The sequence below is a fragment of the Octopus sinensis genome, linkage group LG21 (genome assembly GCF_006345805.1).
Source record: "Octopus sinensis linkage group LG21, ASM634580v1, whole genome shotgun sequence".
In the NCBI taxonomy this organism is placed as follows: domain Eukaryota; kingdom Metazoa; phylum Mollusca; class Cephalopoda; order Octopoda; family Octopodidae; genus Octopus; species Octopus sinensis.
The window spans coordinates 25,498,965-25,518,964 of NC_043017.1; the positions used below are offsets into that span (position 1 = coordinate 25,498,965).

The 20,000-nt window shown below is 39.4% G+C and overlaps 1 protein-coding gene across 1 annotated transcript in view; it reads left to right on the plus strand.

Annotated features, from left to right (window-relative positions):
• The window catches only part of LOC118767394 (mitogen-activated protein kinase kinase kinase 7-like), an 85,376-nt gene that overhangs the window by 21,503 nt on the left and 43,873 nt on the right, over positions 1 to 20,000 (plus strand). The window contains exon 3 of the mRNA XM_036511886.1: positions 11,143 to 11,189. Coding sequence (XP_036367779.1) covers positions 11,143 to 11,189 — 47 coding nt within the window. The remainder of the gene's footprint in view (positions 1 to 11,142; positions 11,190 to 20,000) is intronic.

A 20,000-nucleotide genomic window follows, 5' to 3' on the forward strand; every position in this document is an offset into this window, starting at 1 on the left:
AGGGAGGGGGCTGGACGATGACATCGATCTCAATGCTCAGCTGGTTCTTATTTTAATCAACTCTGGAAGGATGATAGGCAGAGTCAACCTCGGCAGGATTTGAACTCAGAATGTAAAAGATGGACGAAATGCCTGGCAGGCTAATGATACTGCCATCTTGCGGTCTTTGCGCCAAACGAAAAATATCGACAGCAAAAACTAAATACAGATAACAAAAACAGAAAAGGAAAACAATAAAAAAAAAAACTGAACAAAAATACAAGAGAGCCGGTTATAGTTGATGTCGTTGGTGTTGACAGTCATGGAAGAATGGAAAGAGCAAATTAATTTATATAGTTTTGGAAGATGGGAGGCTTTTGAGGTCTTTGGTGCTCAGTTACTGGAAACTAAGAGAATTTTGGTAGCAATGTTATTGAAATGTAATTCATGAGTTTGTGTGTGAATCCTCTGCTTGGGAGAGGATGAACCAAGCATCCACTCGTCTCTCAATTTCGCTCTCTGTTCAGTGAGATGCTCTTCATCACCAATCATCATCATTTGATGTCTACTTTTCCATATTTGCACGAGCCAGGTCGTCTTTTATTCTTTCACTCGTTTCAGTCATTTGACTACGGCCGTGCTGGAGCACTGCCTTGAAGGATTTTTAGTCGAACAAATCAACCCCAGGCCTTGTTTTTTAAGCGTAGTACTTATTCTGCAGGTCTCGTTTGCCATGCCGCTAAGTTACGGGGGATGTAAACACACCAACACTGGTTGTCAGGCAATGATGGCGGTGGGGAAACATGGACACAAAGAAACATACACATTGATATGTACATATATATATATATATATAAATATATATAAATAATATGTACATATATATATATGTACATATATATATATATATATGTAAATATATATAAATCCCGTGCCGGTGACACGTAAAAGCACCGTCCGTTCGTGGCCGGTTGCCAGCTCTGTCTGGCCCCGTGTCGGTGGCACGTAAAAGCACCATCCGTTCGTGTCCGTTGCCAGCATCGCCTGGCCCCGTGCCGGTGACACGTAAAAGCACCATCCGTTCGTGGCCGTTCGCCAGCTCTGTCTGGCACCTGTGCAGGTGGCACGTAAAAAACACCCACTACACTCGCGGAGTGGTTGGCGTTAGGAAGGGCATCCAGCCGTAGAAACACTGCCAGATCTGACTGGGCCTGACGAAGCCTTCCAGCTTCACAGACCCCAGTTGACCCGTCCAACCCATGCTAGCATGGAAAGCGGACGCTAAACGATGATGATGATGATGATGATGATGAAATAAATGATAGGCTTTCAGTTTCCATCTACCAAATCCACCCACAAGCTTTGTACATACACATATACGCATGCATATGCACACAAATCTATACAAAGATTGCATATACGCAAGGAGTGTATGTGCTCTCACCTTAAGTACATAAATTATACTAATATCAGTTAAATATTTGTGTATTTTGCATGATGCTTACATGCACATTCTCATTTAAGTTATTGTTGTGTCATCCTCCTCCTCCTCCTCATCATCATCATCATTTCACGTCTGCCTCCCATGCTGGCATGGGTGGGATGGTTTGACAGGAGCTGGCCAGGCAGGCGCCTGCCCCAGACTTCTCTAACTGTTTTGGCAGGATTTCTACAGCTAGATGCCCTTCCTAACACCAACCACTCAACAGAGTGGACTATATATATATATATATATTAAACAGTTATTAATATTGCTAATGTGTATGTATATATGAGTGTGTGTGTATATATATATATATATATATACACACACACACACACACATATATATATATACATAGATTGATAGATAGATAGATACACACACACACACACAAACAGAGGCACAGACAATATAATATGTATAGCAGCATTTAAACGTTATATATACACCCACTCACAAACAGATTTACTTACTTAAATATACACAAACACAGAAACACACACACACACACACACATATATATATATATATACACATCTACATAGACACATGCACATAAGCGTATTTCCATGCATAAATATACAAACACATATAGAAACTCATATATATATATACATATAGAAATGCATACTTACATACATATGTACATACATACATGACGAAACATATTAGCATAAACAAATACACACACACACACACACATTTGCATAGTCACTTAAACGTAATTTTTTAATATAACAATTTGTAAGGTGTTTCTGACCACTTTGTATTTATAATGTGTGTATGTGTGTGTGTGTGTATATATATCTATATATCTATCTATAAATATCTATATATCTATCTATAAATATCTATATATATATATATATATATATCATCATCATCATCATCATCATTTAACGTCCGCTTTCCATGCTAGCATGGGTTGGACGGTTCAACTGGGGTCTGGGGAGCCCGAAAGCTGCACCAGTCCAGTCAGATCTGGCAGTGTTTCTACAGCTGGATGCCCTTCCTAACGCCAACCACTCCGAGAGTGTAGTGGGTGATTTTATGTGCCACCGACACAGGTGCCAGACGAGGCTGGCAAACGGCCACGCTCGGATGGTGTTTTTATGTGCCACCGACACAGGTGCCAGACGAGGCTGGCAAACGGCCACGCTCGGATGGTGTTTTTATGTGCCACCGACACAGGTGCCAGATGAGGCTGGCAAACGGCCACGATTGGATGGTGCTTGTTACGTGCCCACAGCACGGAGACCAGTCGATGCGGTACTGGCTACGGCCACGTTCGGATGGTTTTATTGTGTGCCACGTGCCACCGGCACTGGTACCACAAAGATACAAATTCCATTGATGTTCATCTATTTTGATTTGTTTTGATTTGATTTTCACTTGTCTCAACAGGTCTTCACAAGTGTCCCAAGAAGGAAGGTATGCACAGGTGGACTGACTACGTCCCAGGTAGGGGCCATGGGTTATGGCCTGACTAGTCTTGCCGGGTCTTCGGATGGTGTTTTTATGTGCCACCGACACAGGTGCTAGATGAGGCTGGCGAACGGCCACGATCGGATGGTGTTTGTCATGTGCCCACCGCACTGACTACAGCACTGATGGATTTCTTGTGTGCCACAGGCACTGGTACCACAAGATACAAATTCCATTGATGTTCATCTATTTTGTCTATTTTGATTTGATTTGATTTGATTTGATTTGATTTGATTTTCACTTGCCTCAACCGGTCTTCACAAGTGTCACAAGAAGGAAGGTATGCACAGGTGGACTGACTAGTCTTGCGGGTCTTCGGAAGGTGTTTTTATGTGCCACTGACACAGGTGCCAGATGAGGCTGGCGAACGGCCATGATCGGATGGTGTTTGTTACGTGCCCACAGCACGGAGGCCGGTCGATGCGGAACTGGCTATGGCCACGTTCGGATGGTTCTCATGTGTGCCACCGGCACTGGTACCACAAAGTGTGTGCCACCGGCACTGGTACCACAAAGATACAGATTCCATTGATGTTCAGATTCCATTGATGTTCAAGATTCCATTGATGTTCATATATATATATATATATATATATATATATATATATATACATATATATACACATGCATGGGTATAATACATGTCTGTCTGTGTTTGTGTAGACATACACGTTGTTTGTATAAACATAAAAATTATACAGATATATATTGTTTGGTATTAGTATAAACAACACACACACACATCATGGCATATGTGTGCATGTATGTATGTGTCTGTGTACATATATATATACACACACACATGTATACATTCACACATAAATATACATGTATACCTGTATATTGCCAGCATGGAAAATGGATGTTAAATAGTGATGATGATTGCATATATGTATGTATGTATGTATGTATGTATGTATGTATGTATGTATGTATGTATGTATTTATGTATTTATGTATGTATGTATGTATGTATGTATGTATGTATGTATTTATTTATTTATTATTTATTTATTTATTTATTTATTTATTTATTTATGTATGTATTTATGTATTTATGTATTTATGTATGTATGTATGTATGTATGTATGTATGTATGTATGTATGTATGTATGTATGTAGATGTATGTATGTATGTATGTATGTATGTATGTATTATGTATGTATGTATGTGTATGTATGTATGTATGTATGTATGTATTGTATGTATGTATGTATGTATGTATGTATGTATGTATGTATGTATGTATGCATGCATGCATGCATGCATGCATGCATGCATGCATGCATGTATTTATGTATGTATTTATTTATGTATGTATGTATGTATTTATGTATTTATGTATTTATGTATGTATTTATGTATTTATGTATGTATGTATGTATGTATGTATGTATTTATGTATGTATGTATGTATGTATGTATGTATGTATGTATGTATGTATTTATGTATGTATGTATGATGTATGTATGTATGTTGTATGTATGTATGTATGTAGTATGTATGTATTATGTATGTATGTATGTATGTATGATGTATGTATGTATGTATTTAGTATGTATTTATGTATGTATGTATGTATGTATGTATTTATTTATTTATTATTTATTTATGTATGTATGTATTTATGTATGTATGTAGGTATGTATGTATGTATTTATGTATGTATTTATGTATGTATGTATGTATGTATGTATGTATGTGTGTGTTTATGCACATACATATACATTTATGTGTGTGTATATATATATATACATACACACACACACACACACACGCACACACACACGTGGTTAATGCATATTTATGTTAGTTTCAGTTTGTTGTAAACATTTATATTGATATTTATAAAAAAAGAACAACATATACAAATTCTATTCATTCAAAAAACCCTTTTTCATAAGTATGATGCCAAAAAAAAAAAAATTACACCAACATATTGATGGTTAAAATACTACTACTACTACTAATAATAATGATAATAATAATAATAATAATGATAATAATAATAATATATTATGTATACATGCGTACATAAGTAGACATTTAGACATTTGATTCTAAGTGGAATGATTGTAACGTGTGTGTGTGTGTGTGTGTATAAAGTGGAAAAATAAAAACTTTAGAAATTTTGTTATTTTAGTGACAAAAAAATATATATACGATATAGGTATATAAATTATGTACACATAAACTACAAAAAAAAAATATCGAACGAAACCAAACCAAACGAAACCAGCCAACCAGCCGACAGATCAGCCAACGAACCAATCACAAATCGTAAATTATATCAAACTACCCTTAGATTATGTAATTTTTTTTTTTGTTTTCCTAGTTTGATGATAACATTGGGAATACTAAAACAGCGGTTGTTTGAATTGCAGATTTCTTTCTATGCATTCATTCAATCAACATCTTTTATCGTCACCATTGGTGGAAGCGATGGTGGCGTCATCATTGGCAGCGTTGACGATTCTTGTTGATTGTTGTTGTTGTTGCTTTCTTACTTGTCACTTGAGATATTCTTTGACAAAAGCACAAAAAAAAAGGCAAAGAAACAAAAAGAGGAAATAAAACAGAAAAGAGGCAAAAAAAAAAATGTCCTTTTGATGTTTATTCAAAGTAACCAGATGTGAATAATGTTTGCAATTATACTCGAATATATATATTTACATACATATGTTAGGCGCGCGTGGCTCAGTGGGTTAGGTATCCCGGCTCAAAATTGTTAAACTGTGAGTTCAATATCCAGTGGTGCATTTTGTCCTTGAGCAAGATACTTTATTTTGTGTTGGTCTACTCCATTCAGCAAGTAAAAATAAGTTTCTACCTGTATTTCAAAGGGGCCAGCCTTGTCACATTTTTATTTCTTTACTGCCCACAAGGGGCTACACACAGAGGGGGCAAACAAACGGATTAAGTCAATTACGTCGACCCCAATGCGTAACTGGTACTTATTTAATTAACCCCGAAAGGATGAAAGGCAAAGTCGACCTCAGCAGAATTTGAACTCAGAACGTAACGGCAGACGAAATACCTATTTCTTTACTGCCCACAAGGGGCTAAACACAGAGGGGACAAACAAGGACAGACAAACGGATTAAGTCGATTACATCGACTCCAGTACGTAACTGGTACTTATTTAATCGACCCCGAAAGGATGAAAGGCAAAGTCGACCTCGGCGGAATTTGAACTCAGAACGTTGCTGCAGACGAAATACCACTAAGCATTTCGCCCTGCGTGCTAATGTTTCTGCCAGCTCACTGCCTTTCTAAAAGTATTTTTTAATGTTGTTGTTATTACTATTATTCAGGTCACTGCCTGGAATCACACTCAGAATTTAGGGGTTATAAGACTAAAATTCTCCAAGCCAGCGCGCCCCGGCATGAGCTGCTGTCTAATGACTGAAACAAGTAAAAGATAAAAGAATATATGAGTGAGGAGAGAAAAAGGGTTTTAATACACTTTTGTGGGTGTCTGTCTGTTTGTCTGTTTTATCAGTTTAGCAAAAAAAAAAATGTGAAAAATTTTTAAACATGCGTGGCTGTGTGGTAAGCAGCTTGCTTACCAACCACTTGGTTCTGGGTTCAGTCCCACTCCATGGCACCTTGGGCAAGTGTCTTTTACTATAGCCTTGGGCCGAATAAAGCCTTGTGAGTGGATTTGGTAGCGAGAAACTGAAAGAAACATGTTGTATATATGTATGTATATATATATATATATATATATGTGTGTGTGTTTGTGTGTCTGTGTTTGTCCCTCTAGCATTGCTTGACAACCGATGCTGGTGTGTTTACGTCCCCGTAACTTAGCAGTTCAGCAAAAGAGACTGATAGAATCAGTACTAGGCTTACAAAGAATAAGTCCTGGGGGGTTGATTTGCTCGACTAAAGGCAGTGCTCCAGCATGGCCGCAGTCAAATGACTGAAAGAGAAACATCCACATAACACACTTATTTCGATTCTGCATCTCCTGCCGAATGCATATATACGTATTTCTTTATTACCCACAAGGGGCTAAACACAGAGGGTACAAACAAGGACAGACAAAGGTATTAAGTTGATTACATCGACCCCCAGTGCGTAACTGGTACTTAATTTATCGACCCCAAAAGGATGAAAGGCAAAGTCGACCTCGGCAGAATTTGAACTCAGAACGTAACAGCAGACGAAATACCGCTAAGCATTTCGCCAGGCGTGCTAACGTTTCTGCCAGCTCGCCGCCTTATATACCATTTATTTGGATCTATACACCCACCTCTATCATGTATGTGAATTGAATTATAAAATAATTCTGTCAGAAACCGTCTCTGCATTCCCTTATTCTCTAACACTTTTTAGTATCATTAATCCATTGTTCCAAGTTGTTTACACAGAATTTGATCATCATTCGGGTTCAGAGTTCATCATACATTCTGTTTGTTGTATTCTGCTCTTCTCGCATTCTCTATAGAACTCCATTATTCTTTCTTATTCTTTGTGGCTTCTGTGGAATCTGAAGTTAAATATTTCTTCCAAATATTGGTTTTGTTTTGTTTTTTCTGCCTCACTACTCCATTATGTCACACCAGAAATTTTGACAAGTATTGTGGGAACATTTTAAACTGACACGGCTGTGTGCACGTGTATGTATATATATATATATGTGTGTGTGTGTATACCGGTGTGTGCTTATATGTATACTGTTTATATTAATGTATATGTATGTATATGTGTGTGTGTGTGTGTGTATGCACATTTCTGTATATGCATGTGTGTGCGTATTGTATATTTGTTTATATATGTGCATGTGTGTGTGGATGTATGTATATATATGTGTGGTGTGTGTGGATGTATGTGTATATATATGTGTGTGTGGATGTGTGTGGATGTATGTGTATATATGTGTGTGTGGATGTATGTGTATATATGTGTGTGTGGATGTATGTGTGTATATGTGTGTGTGTGTGTGTGGATGTATGTATATATATATATGTGTGGGGGGATGTATGTGTATATATGTGTGTGTGTGGATGTATGTATATATATATATGTGTGGGGGGATGTATGTGTATATATATATGTGTATGTGTGTGTGTGTATATATGTGTGTGTGTAGATGTATGTGTATATGTGCTTGTGTGTCTGGATGTATGTGTATATATATGTTTATGTGGATGTATGTGTATATGTGTGTGTGTGTGTAGATGTATGTGTTTATATATTTTTGTGTGTGGATGTATGTATATATATGTGTGTGTGTGGGGAATGTATGTGTATATATATGTGTGTGTAAGGATGTATGTGTATATATATATATATGTGTGTTTAAGGGACGTATGTGTATATATGTGGATATGTATATATGTGTGTCAGGTGAGGTATGTGTATATATATGTGTGGGGTGTTGTAGGTGTATATATGTGTGTGTGTGTGTGTGTGTTTGAAAGATGTTGGTTATTGTTACATTTTCACTTGTCATTCCTTTCGAATGTGATGTTTATGTTTTTAAGTATCGTTTGATGCTTGTGTGACCCCTTTTATTAGTGTTACCCCGGCAACAACTACAACAGTGACAGTCTTGTGCACCCATTGTGCAATCACAACAAGAGCTTAGAATAAAATGTTTTTTAAGGTTAAAACAAAACAAAAATGCTAAGAGTTCTATCCAAATTCGGATGTGAACATTGAAGCAGCGTTAACAGAAACCCTTTCATCATTGTCATCATCACTATCATCATCATCATCATCGCCATCATCATCATCACCATCATCATCATCATCACTATCATCATCATCATCGTCGTCTTCATCATCATCATCACTATCATCATCACCATCATCATCGTCGTCACCATCATCACTATCGTCATCTTCATCATCATCACCATCATCATCATCATCATCACTATCATCACCATCATCATCCCCATCACCATCATCATCCTCATCATCATCATCACCATTATCATCACCATCCTCCTCCTCCTCCTCCTCCTCCTCATCATCATCATCATCACCACTATCATCTTCATCACCACCACCACCATCATCATCATTTAACATCCATTTTTCCATGCAGACATGGGTTGGATGGTTTGCCAGAAGCTGACCAGTTGAAGGGCTGTTCAGACTCCATGTCTGTTTTGCTATGGTTTCTTATAGCTGGATGCCCTTCCTAACACCAACCACTTTACAGTGTGTGCTGGGTGCTTCTACACAGCACCAGCACAGATGGTTTTTTTTTTTACATGGCACAAACACTCACGAGCCTGCAAAATTAGGGATGCTCAGGTGGAGAGGGTTACATATACATACATGACAGGCTTTCAATTTCTGTCTACAAAATCCGCTCACAAGGCTTTGGTCAGCCCGAAGCAATAGTAAAAAAAAAACATGCTCATGGTGCCACAAAGTGGGACTGAACTTGGAACCATATGGTTGGGAAGCAGGCCTCTTATCACACGGCCATACCTGTGCCTATGTCTATTTTTACAGGTAACCTATCAATGTCTACAAAATCCACTCACAAGGCTTTGGTCAGCCCGATGCTATCGTAAAAGACATACTCATGGTGCCACAAAGTGGGACTGAACTTAGAACCATATGGTTGGGAACCAGGCCTCTTATCACACAGCCATACCTGTGCCTATGTCTATTTTTACAGGTAACCTATCAATGTCTACAAAATCCACTCACAAGGCTTTGGTCAGCCCGATGCTATCGTAAAAGACATACTCATGGTGCCACAAAGTGGGACTGAACTTAGAACCATATGGTTGGGAAGCAGGCCTCTTATCACACGGCCATACCTGTGCCTATGTCTATTTTTACAGGTAACCTATCAATGTCTACAAAATCCACTCACAAGGCTTTGGTCAGCCTGAAGCTATCGTAAAAGACACATACTCATGGTGCCACAAAGTGGGACTGAACTTAGAACCATATGGTTGGGAACCAGGCCTCTTATCACACAGCCATACCTGTGCCTATGTCTATTTTTACAGGTAACCTATCAATGTCTACAAAATCCACTCACAAGGCTTTGGTCAGCCCGATGCTATCGTAAAAGACACATGCTCGTGGTGCCACAAAGTGGGACTGAACTTAGAACCATATGGCCAGGAATCAGGCCTCTTATCACACGGCCATACCTGTGCCTATGTCTATTTTTACAGGTAACCTATCAATGTCTTAACAGAAATGACTGTGTAGTAATCTAGTTGTGCCGTTTACAAATGGATGAGGGACATAATCCTTAAGTAAGCAGCTGATTTGATGTTATTCGTTATCATTTCATCTCTCTTCTGTTCAGCTTTGTATTCATTCACCGTTGTTCTAACGATAATTAACCAGTTAGTGATTGTATTTTTAATGCAATTCACTCGGTGGTTGTTTGAATTGAGTTTTAAAATAATCCTTAATTTGTAAGGGTTTTATTAAAATATTCCTGTTTGTTATTAAGTTGTTGTTTCAGAACAGACCTTAGCAAATGTCTTTACACAAAATTACAAAAGGATATTTAAACGTGAATGTTGTTGTCATACTCTTATGCTCTCTTTTACTCTCTTACTTGTTTCAGTCATTTGACTGTGGCCATGCTGGAGCACTGCCCTTAGTCAAGCAAATCGACCCCAGGACTTATTCTTTGTAAACCTAGTGCTTATTCTATCAGTTTCTTTTGCTGAACCGCTAAGTTACGGGGACGTAAACACACCAGCATTGGTTGTCAAGTGATGTTGGGGGCACAAACACAAACCTTTTCACTACCAAGGACCCCCTTTTATTGAAATGAGTTTTCCCACGAATACCAGGATATTGAAAGGTTCTGTCAACCTAACATGTTCACAGGCCCCTAGTGCTACCTTTGTGGACCACCAGGGGTCCATGGACCACAAGTTAGGAATCACTATTATAGAGTATTAGGTGTCAGATTATGTAACTGTGTGTACTATGCTAGATTGGTTGGTATTATTGTTTATTCAACTGCTGTATCCCTCTCTTTCCATTCCTTCATGTTTGGTACTTTATACTAATTAAAACAACATGTCTTCACAGTTGGATGGTTAAATCCTCCTTTCTTCTCTTTCAATAATTATTCAGTCATGGAACAAGAATAGAACCCTATTTTCTTTCTAAATCTGTTTTCTTTTTCTCTCAGAATATATAAGTTCATTATTTATTCCCCCCCTTTTCTTTTTTCTCTTTTCCAGGTAACTCCTACTTAATGCAGCTTGATCGTCTGGAACAACAACATCAGGTAAGTTCAACTATAGACATACCATCCGAATGTAGTCAATCGATACCAGTGCCCCCTAACTGGCTACCATGCTGGTGGTATGTAAAAAAATACCACCTGAATATGGTCGACACCAGTGCCCCCTGATTGGCTCCCGTGTTGGTAGCATGTAAAAAAAACACCATCCGAACATGGTCGATGCCAGTGCCCCCTAACTGGCTCCCATGCTGGTGGCATGTAAAAAAAACACCATCGAAATGTGGTTGATGCCAGTTCCCCCTGATTGGCTCCTGTGCCAGTGGCATGTAAAAAGCACCCACTACACTTTCTGAATGGTTGGCATTAGGAAGGGCATCCAGCTGTAGAAACCTTGCCTGATCAGATTGGAGCCTGGTGCTGCCAGTCCCCATTCAAACCGTCCAATCCATGCCAGCACGGAAAGCGGATGTTAAACGATGATGACGATGATGATTACTCCTCATTACTCTGTAAGGAGCATAGGACTGGTTTCTCTGGTGTATATATATTCCTTTCTGGATGGGATGCCCGTCCATTGCAGGGTTACTGGTGAATGGACTAGAACAATGGGAATCGAAACCACAACCTTACTGCCATGAGTCCAACACCCTAATCACGAAGCCATGCTCATCATCATCATCATCATCATCATCACTATTGTCGTCGTCATCATCATCATCATCATCATCACCACCACCACCACCACCACCATCATTTAATATCCGTTTCCCATGCTAGCATGGGTTGTGGGTCGGATGGTTTGACAGGAGCTGACCAGTTGAAGGGCTGTTCAGGCTCCATGTCTGTTTTGGCCTGGTTTCTTATAGCTGGATTGAGGAGTAAAATAAATTTCACAGGTGTCAGCCTGGTTGTGTTATTAAGACGATCCCTTTGCAATAATGATGGGGCTTGGGGGGCTTGGTCTCTCTGCACAACATCTTAGGTAAGTTTCTTCTCTTATAGCGATATGCAGACCAATGACTTTCAGTTTGACATTGGTGAGTGGAAAATGTGCTGAACCCCCTCAGAGGTGTTTTGCATGTCTGTCTCATTTTCTATCTCTAAGTTAACACTTAAAAAAAAAAAATCCATTTTCAGTAACTTAGTTTTGGCAACAACAAAAAATAGGTAGCAAAAGTAAGCACTAGACTTTAAAATAACTTCTGAAGTTGATGTTATTTTCAGTATTAATGGTGCTGCTACAGCATGGCCATAACTCTCTGATCAAATGAGTGTGTGTTGGTAAACTTTCTGTTTTAGTAGTATATCTGGGACAAGTTTCACATCTCTCCAACGTGTTCTTTTTATTATAAGACAGTGTAAGGTGACAAGGTGGCTAAATCTTTAGTACATCAGACAAAATTGTTTTGGGGCATTTTTTTTTTGTTGTTGTTTGGGTTCCAAGTTCAAATCCTCCCATGGTCAGCTTTGACTTTCAACTTTTCAGGGGCTGATATAAAAAGTGCCGGTTGAGCACAGGGAATGATGTAATTGACTTTACATCTTCCCTTAAAATTCTTGGCTTTCTGCCAAAATTTGAAGCCATTATAAAACGATGTGTGATTTGAGGAAGATTTGGTTGTTAATTCTAACAGATCAAGTTACTATATAGAACTGTGATTCACACCTTTTTTGACTTTATGGTGCACTGCATTGGAGTGCAATAAAAATAATTACTGATGCGCTTCACATTGAAAGCTAATTACTGCCATATTTCGCGAAGAAAAATAAAAAATTCAAGGTGAATTTCACACAGAAAGCCCAAAACTACTGGTACATAGGAATATTTTTGTTGGAAAAATCTAGAAAATCTAGAAAAATGATGGAAATCTGTTTATCTTTTTTTCTTTTACTTCTTTCAGTCATTTGACTGTGGCCATGCTGGAGCACTGCCTTTAGTCGAGCAAATCGACCCCGGGACTTATTCTTTGTAAGCCCAGTACTTATTCTATCGGTCTCTTTTTGCTGAACCGCTAAGTGACGGGGACATAAACACACCAGCATCGGTTGTCAAGCAATGCTAGGGGGACAAACACACACACATACATATATATATATATATATATATATATATATATATATATATTACAGGCTTCCTTCAGTTTCCGTCTACCAAATCCACTCACAAGGATTTGGTCAGCCCGAGGCTATAGCAGAAGACACTTGCCCAAGGTGTCACGCAGTGGGACTAAACCCGGAACCATGTGGTTGGTTAGCAAGCTACTTACCACACAGCCACTCAACCTTTATTTTATGAATCACATTTGTGTTTAATAAAATGAAGAATTACGTTTTTCAAACTGATCGAGCAATAACAAGGATTTGCTAATGCTTAAGATTGTATTTATATAATCCATGGCACACATGTGACATACCTAAATCCTCTTGTGAACCCTTTGGTGTATGGCTTCCTTGTTGGCCTATAGAAACCTCATTGAGTAGCAGTCAAGCACAAATGAGGAAAATGATTGTGTGTGTGTGTGTGTGTAGCTGTGTGGATAAGAAGTTTGCTTTCCAACCCAAGTACCTCTGGGTTCAGTCCTACTGAGTGACACCTTGGGAGCATGTCCTCTTCTGAAGTCTTTGGCTGGTTATCTCTTTGTGAGTGAATTAGGTGTGTAGAAACTGAAGGCATCCTGTCATGTGTTCTGATAATAAATAAATACCTACTAAATCGGTAGCCTGAGCAGAATCTGGTGCCCCCATAGGTATATCAAAAAAGTTTCTAGTATCTTTCCTAGCCCATAATTTATTATTATAATTGATGTTCTGATAATAAATACCTACTAAATGGGTTAGGGTTACCTGTCGTGTGTGTAGCTGTGTGGTCAAGAAGTTTGCTTCCCAACCCACATACCTCTGGTGTCACTCAATGGGACTGAGTAACTCCTTGGGAAAGTGTCCTCTTCTAAAGTCCTGGACTGGTCATATCATTGTGAGTGGATTTGGTGGACAGAAATTGAAGACTGCCTGTCATGTCTGTATGTGTGTGGCCCAAATATTCTGCCTGTTTTATGTTCAAAATGACCAGGTCTAACCTCTCACACCTACCCTACAATGCCATTCTGTAAATAGACAGTAGCATCACCCAAATCCCAAAGCTATGAGACCTGATTAATTCAAAACAATATGAATAAATTAGCTTTACACATGGCAGAGTAATTTGAACTCTGAAGGGTTAAATCTTTGCTTAGCATCTAAGATATCGGTGTGGGGTGGGAGGAGACTGAGGCGGGGGGGCAGGGGGGGGGAATGTTTTCGATGTTTAAAAAACAGAAACTTCATTACGTTTCCTCGCATTTTTGTAAACAGTTTGGTAACCAGGCTTGAGATCACCTGATGTCATGTGACGGGTATACTTCTACACCACCACCACTACCACCACCACCAGACACATCAGCATACCTTGTCCCTTCCTCGACACCCCCATTTCCTATTTTGAGCAATTTCCTGCTATTCATTGCTAGTAGCCATACTTGTAAACAAGACCCTGTTATGCGGTGACCACCACAGTTAAAACCCATAACCGGAGATACCATAACAACTTGGAAATGCGTTTTGCTAAAAGCATTGTTTACTAGTTTGTCTGTTACGGAGAATATAAAGGAAATGTCTTATTTATCTATTTATTTATTTGGCCATCCATGTCTCTCTCCATCTGCCTCTCTTTGTACTTCTGTCTCTCTTTCTGTCTCTAACAAACCAACCATGTGTTTGTCTATTTATCTCACAAGTTAGCCATCTATTTGTCCATTATATATATATATATATATATATATTCTATTACATATTGTTTCAGTCCTTGGGCTGTGGCCATGCTGGGGCATTGCCTATATATATATATATATCCATACATATACTCACACATATCTCTATCTATCTACCTATCTATCTATCTATCTATCTATCTATCTATCTATCTATCTATCTATCTATCTATCTATCTATCTGTCTGTCTATCTATCTATTTACCTATCTACCTGTCTATCTATCTGTCTATCTATCTATCTACCTATCTATCTGTCTATCTATCTACCTATCTGTCAGTCTGTCTATCTATCTATCTGTCTGTCTGTCTGTCTGTCTGTCATTCAATGCACCTACTCACCTACCTACCTGTCCACCTACCCAGTGTCTTAAGAGATTAAGAAACGGTGATTTGTGGGCACCAAACACAACAATTCTTCAGATTTACCAGGAGGCAAGTTAGTGGTGATGGTAGTAGTACTAGTAGTAGTGGCAGCAGCGGCAGCAGTAATGATAGCTGTGAATAAAAATTATGTGATGTTTATTTCTTAGTGGAAAAAAAAGTATTACAATTTTCTTTTCCTTTTTATTTATTATTATATTTTTTTTTGTTGTTGTTTGCTTAGTTTCACAGTCACAAATGTATACTTGGAAGAAAATATGATTGTGTGATGTTGAGGATAAGAAATGAATAGTGTTTTTCTCATAGTAATTTACATTGGGAATTAGGTCTATCTATCTATCCGCTCAGTCGAAGTCGACTCTCAGTTACTCGATGGATCAGTGTCCTCCAGTCAGTTCTATCCTGGGTCGCTTCTTTCAGATTGGCTATGTCCATTCTGGTATCACTCTTGATTGGTGTCAAGCCAGCGGGTTCTTGGTCGGCCTCTTCCTCTCTTGCCACTGACCATTCCGAGCCTGATGTCCTTCTCCAGGGATTTTCTCCGCATAATATGACCGAAATATGCCAATCTATGCTTGGTGATCCTAGTTTCCAGCGACAGTTTCAGCTTGATCTGGTTAAGAACTTCTCCATTGGTGAGCCTCGCTGTCCCTCTCTTGCCACTGACCATTCCGAGCATGATGTCCTTCTCCAGGGATTTTCTCAGCATAATATGACCGAAATATGCCAATCTATGCTTGGTGATCCCAGCTTCTAGCGACATTTTCGGCCTGATCTGCTTAAGAACTTCTCCATTGGTGAGCCTCGCTGTCCATGGAATCTGCAAAAGTCTTCTCCAACACCAAAGCTCGAATGCATTAATTCTCTTCTGGTCAGCTTTCTTTAGTGTCCAAGTCTCGCATCCATATGTTGCTACTGGGAAGACAATTGCATTCACCAATCTGAATTAGGTAATTTACACAAATTAATTATGATTTTCCTCTCAGATTCACACACTTATTGCAGCAGTCCTTCAGTTTGTCTAAGCTCTGTAAAAAAACTCAGAAGGTTCGGCCTGCAACCAAGCATTTCACAAGACCCTTAAAGCCAGGAACTTTTCAGCACCCCCCTTGTAAAACAGTGTAAGATCAGGGAGAGAAAATGAAAAAAAAAAAGCCCTCTATGTGAAGAATCTGATACACAATATCAGGGTCAGAATTAGCACTTAGCATTGTTTTTTGCTTGATTCTGTCATTGAACTGTGGCCATGCTGGGGTATCACATTCAAGAGATTTAGCTGAACAAATTGAAACCAGTTCTTTAAAAAAAATTTTTTTTATAAAGTTTGGTACTTATTCTGTTAGTCTCTTTTACTGAAGTGCTAAGTTAAGAGGATGCAAACAAAACAATACCAGTTGTCACATGGTGGAGAGTGAGGCCAGACACACACACACACCACACACACACACACACGACCTATTTCTTTATTACCCACAAGGGGCTAAACATAGAGGGGATAAACAAGGACAGACATAGGTATTAAGTCGATTACATCGACCCCAGTGCGTAAATGGTACTTAATTTATCGACCCCGAGAGGATGAAAGGTAATGTTGACCTCGGCGGAATTTGAACTCACAACGTAACGGCAGACGAAATACCGCTAAGCATTTCGCCCGGCGTGCTAACGTTTCTGCCAGCTCACCGCCTTCCACACCCACACATGACCGATATACCTGGTGCCTTGCTGTACTCAAGAAGACCCATTTGCCACAGAAGAAGTGTCAAGGTCTCCCCCTCTGGTAAAGAGGATTGGCCTGTAGTGCAAGAGTCCTGTGGTGGTACCACATAAAAAGCCCTCGTGCTGGCGCCATGTAAAAGAGCGTGGGTCGGTGCCGTGTTAAAAGCACCCAGCACACTCTGTAAAGTGGTTGGCATTAGGAAATGCATTCAACTGCAGATACCAAGCCAAATCTGACTGTAATTTGGTGCAACTCTCCTGATTGCCAGCTCTTGTCAAACCATCCAACCCATACCAGCGTGGGAAATGAACGTTAAAGGAGGATGATGATGATGAAGATACACACACACACACACACACACACACACACACCACACACACACACACACATACACACACAGATGGGTTTCTACACAGTTTCAGTCTACCAAATTCACTCCCAAGTTATTGGTCTGGTCAGGGCCGTAGTAACAAAACGCATGCCCAAGGTACCATACACTGGGACTGATCTTGAAAACCTACATGGTTGCAAAACGAGCTGCCTAACCACACGACCATGCTTGCACCTTTGATAGAATTTATATAACTCTTTACTCTTTTACTCTTTTACTTGTTTCAGTCATCTGACTGTGGCCATGCTGGAGCACCGCTTTTTGTCGAGCAAATCGACCCCCGGGACTTATTCTTTGTAAGCCCAGTACTTATTCTATCGGTCTTTTTTGCCGAACCGCTAGGTGACGGGGACGTAAACACACCAGCATCGGTTGTCAAGCAATGCTAGGGGGACAAACACAGACACACAAACACACACATATATATATAAATATATACGACAGGCTTCTTTCAGTTTTCGTCTACCAAGTCCACTCACAAGGCATTGGTCGGCCCAGGGCTATAGCAGAAGACACTTGCCCAAGATGCCACGCAGTGGGACTGAACCGGAACCATGTGGTTGGTTAGCAAGCTACTTACCACACAGCCACTCCTGCGCCTGTAAAAAAAATAACTAACAAAAAAAACTGAGAGGAAATATATTACAGAAAATAGTGTCCCATTATATTTGAGATGACATTGTAGTTAACTGATTCTGGTAATTTTACACCTTAAAATGTACGGGGGGGGGGGGTGAGGTGGGAGAAGGAATCTGCAATTGGATGGTCTTCATAGTTTTAACATTAGCTAAAGGTAATCTGTTTTCTTAATCTCAAGGATTTCTTTCTTTAATGCTAGTTAATTATAGTTTAGGGCCCTTTTTTTTTTTCCTTTAAAAAAAAAAAGGAGCTTTTTCTGGGTTTTTTCCTGGTGGTAGTAGGGTTCCTATCAGAGGAATTAAACTGAACTTTGCAAGCCAATTAAATTCACATTAATTCTCTGTCACTGCCGTTGCTTACAAAGGCGGATCGCAATTATGCCACCCTGAATTATTGATTTGGAGCCACCCCAGTGAGGAGGACATCTACAACTGGCGCGGGTGGGGGGATGGGGGTTCTCAATCTTCAATCTGCGAGAAAGAAATAGCAGCCAAATGTTCCCTCTAAATCCTCTTATTAAAACTAAAAGTGAGGCTGTTGTGGATATATGATCAAATGATGGTGACTATGTTGTAGCTAAGAAGCTCGCTCCTTTACTGTCTGGCTTTAGGTTCAATCTAACTGCATGGCACCTTGAGCAAGTATCTTCTCTATCCTTCTGCCTGGTTAAAACCTAGTGAGTGGATTACATATTGGTATATTATAGAAACTGAAAGAAAACTATCATGTGTTTATGTACTTGTGTGTACAAACACACGCACACATCATCATCATCATCATCATCATAATCGTTTAGCATCCGCTTTCCATGCTGGCATGAGTTGGATGGTTCAACTGGGGTCTGGGAAGCCAGAAGGCTGCACCAGGCCCAGTCTGATCTGGTAGTGTTTCTATGGCTGGATGGTCTTCCTCATGCCAATCACTCCTTGAGTGTATTGGGTGCTTTTTATGTGCCACTGGCACAGGTGCCAGACGACGCTGGCAAATGGCCACGATCGGATGGTGCTTTTTACGTGCCTTGTTTTAGTCATTTGGCTGTGGCCATGCTGGAGCGCCGCCTTTAGTCGAACAAATCGACCCCCAGGACTTATTCCTTGTAAGCCTAGTTACTAATCCTATCGGTTTCTTTTGGTGAACTGCTAAGTTATGAGGACATAAACACAGTAGCACCAGTTGTCAAGTGATGGTGGGGGGACAAACAGACACACAAACATAGACACACACACATACATGTATATATATATATATATATATATATATATATATATATATATATATTTAAGGAAAATAAGTCAAAGTAGAAAATGCTTAAGTAATTTTATCATCGAGACTTTTTCAATACTTAGGAGTTCAAAAAGTCTCAATGACTGAAACTGGTACTAAAATATTTTTCATGATAAAATTACTTTAGCATTTTCTACTTTGGCTTATTTTCCTTATACATACTTTGTACTTGACCAGCTAAAGGGCTGTTCAGGCTCCACGTCTATTTTGGCATGGTTTCTACGGCTGGATGCCTTTCCTAATGCCAACCACTTTACAAAGTATACAGGGTGCTTTTATGCAGCACTGGCATGAGTGCTTTTTATGTAGCTCTAGCACCTACGAGCCCCCAAGATTAGGGATGCTCAGCTGGAGGGGGTTGCAGGGTATGAGCCTGTATGCAAGAGAAACCATGCTTTGTACTTAGCTTGACATGTCTTTCCAAGCATAGCAAACCACCTGGAGTCTCGTTCCCCTGTCATCACCTCTTGGAATATAGTATCTCTGAATACATATCAACTTGTGTGTTATACATATCAACTTGTGTGTTCCTTTTCAATCTTCTACATATATATATATATATATATATATATATATATATGATGGGCTTCTTTCAGTTTCCATCTATCAAATCCACTCACAAGGCTTTGG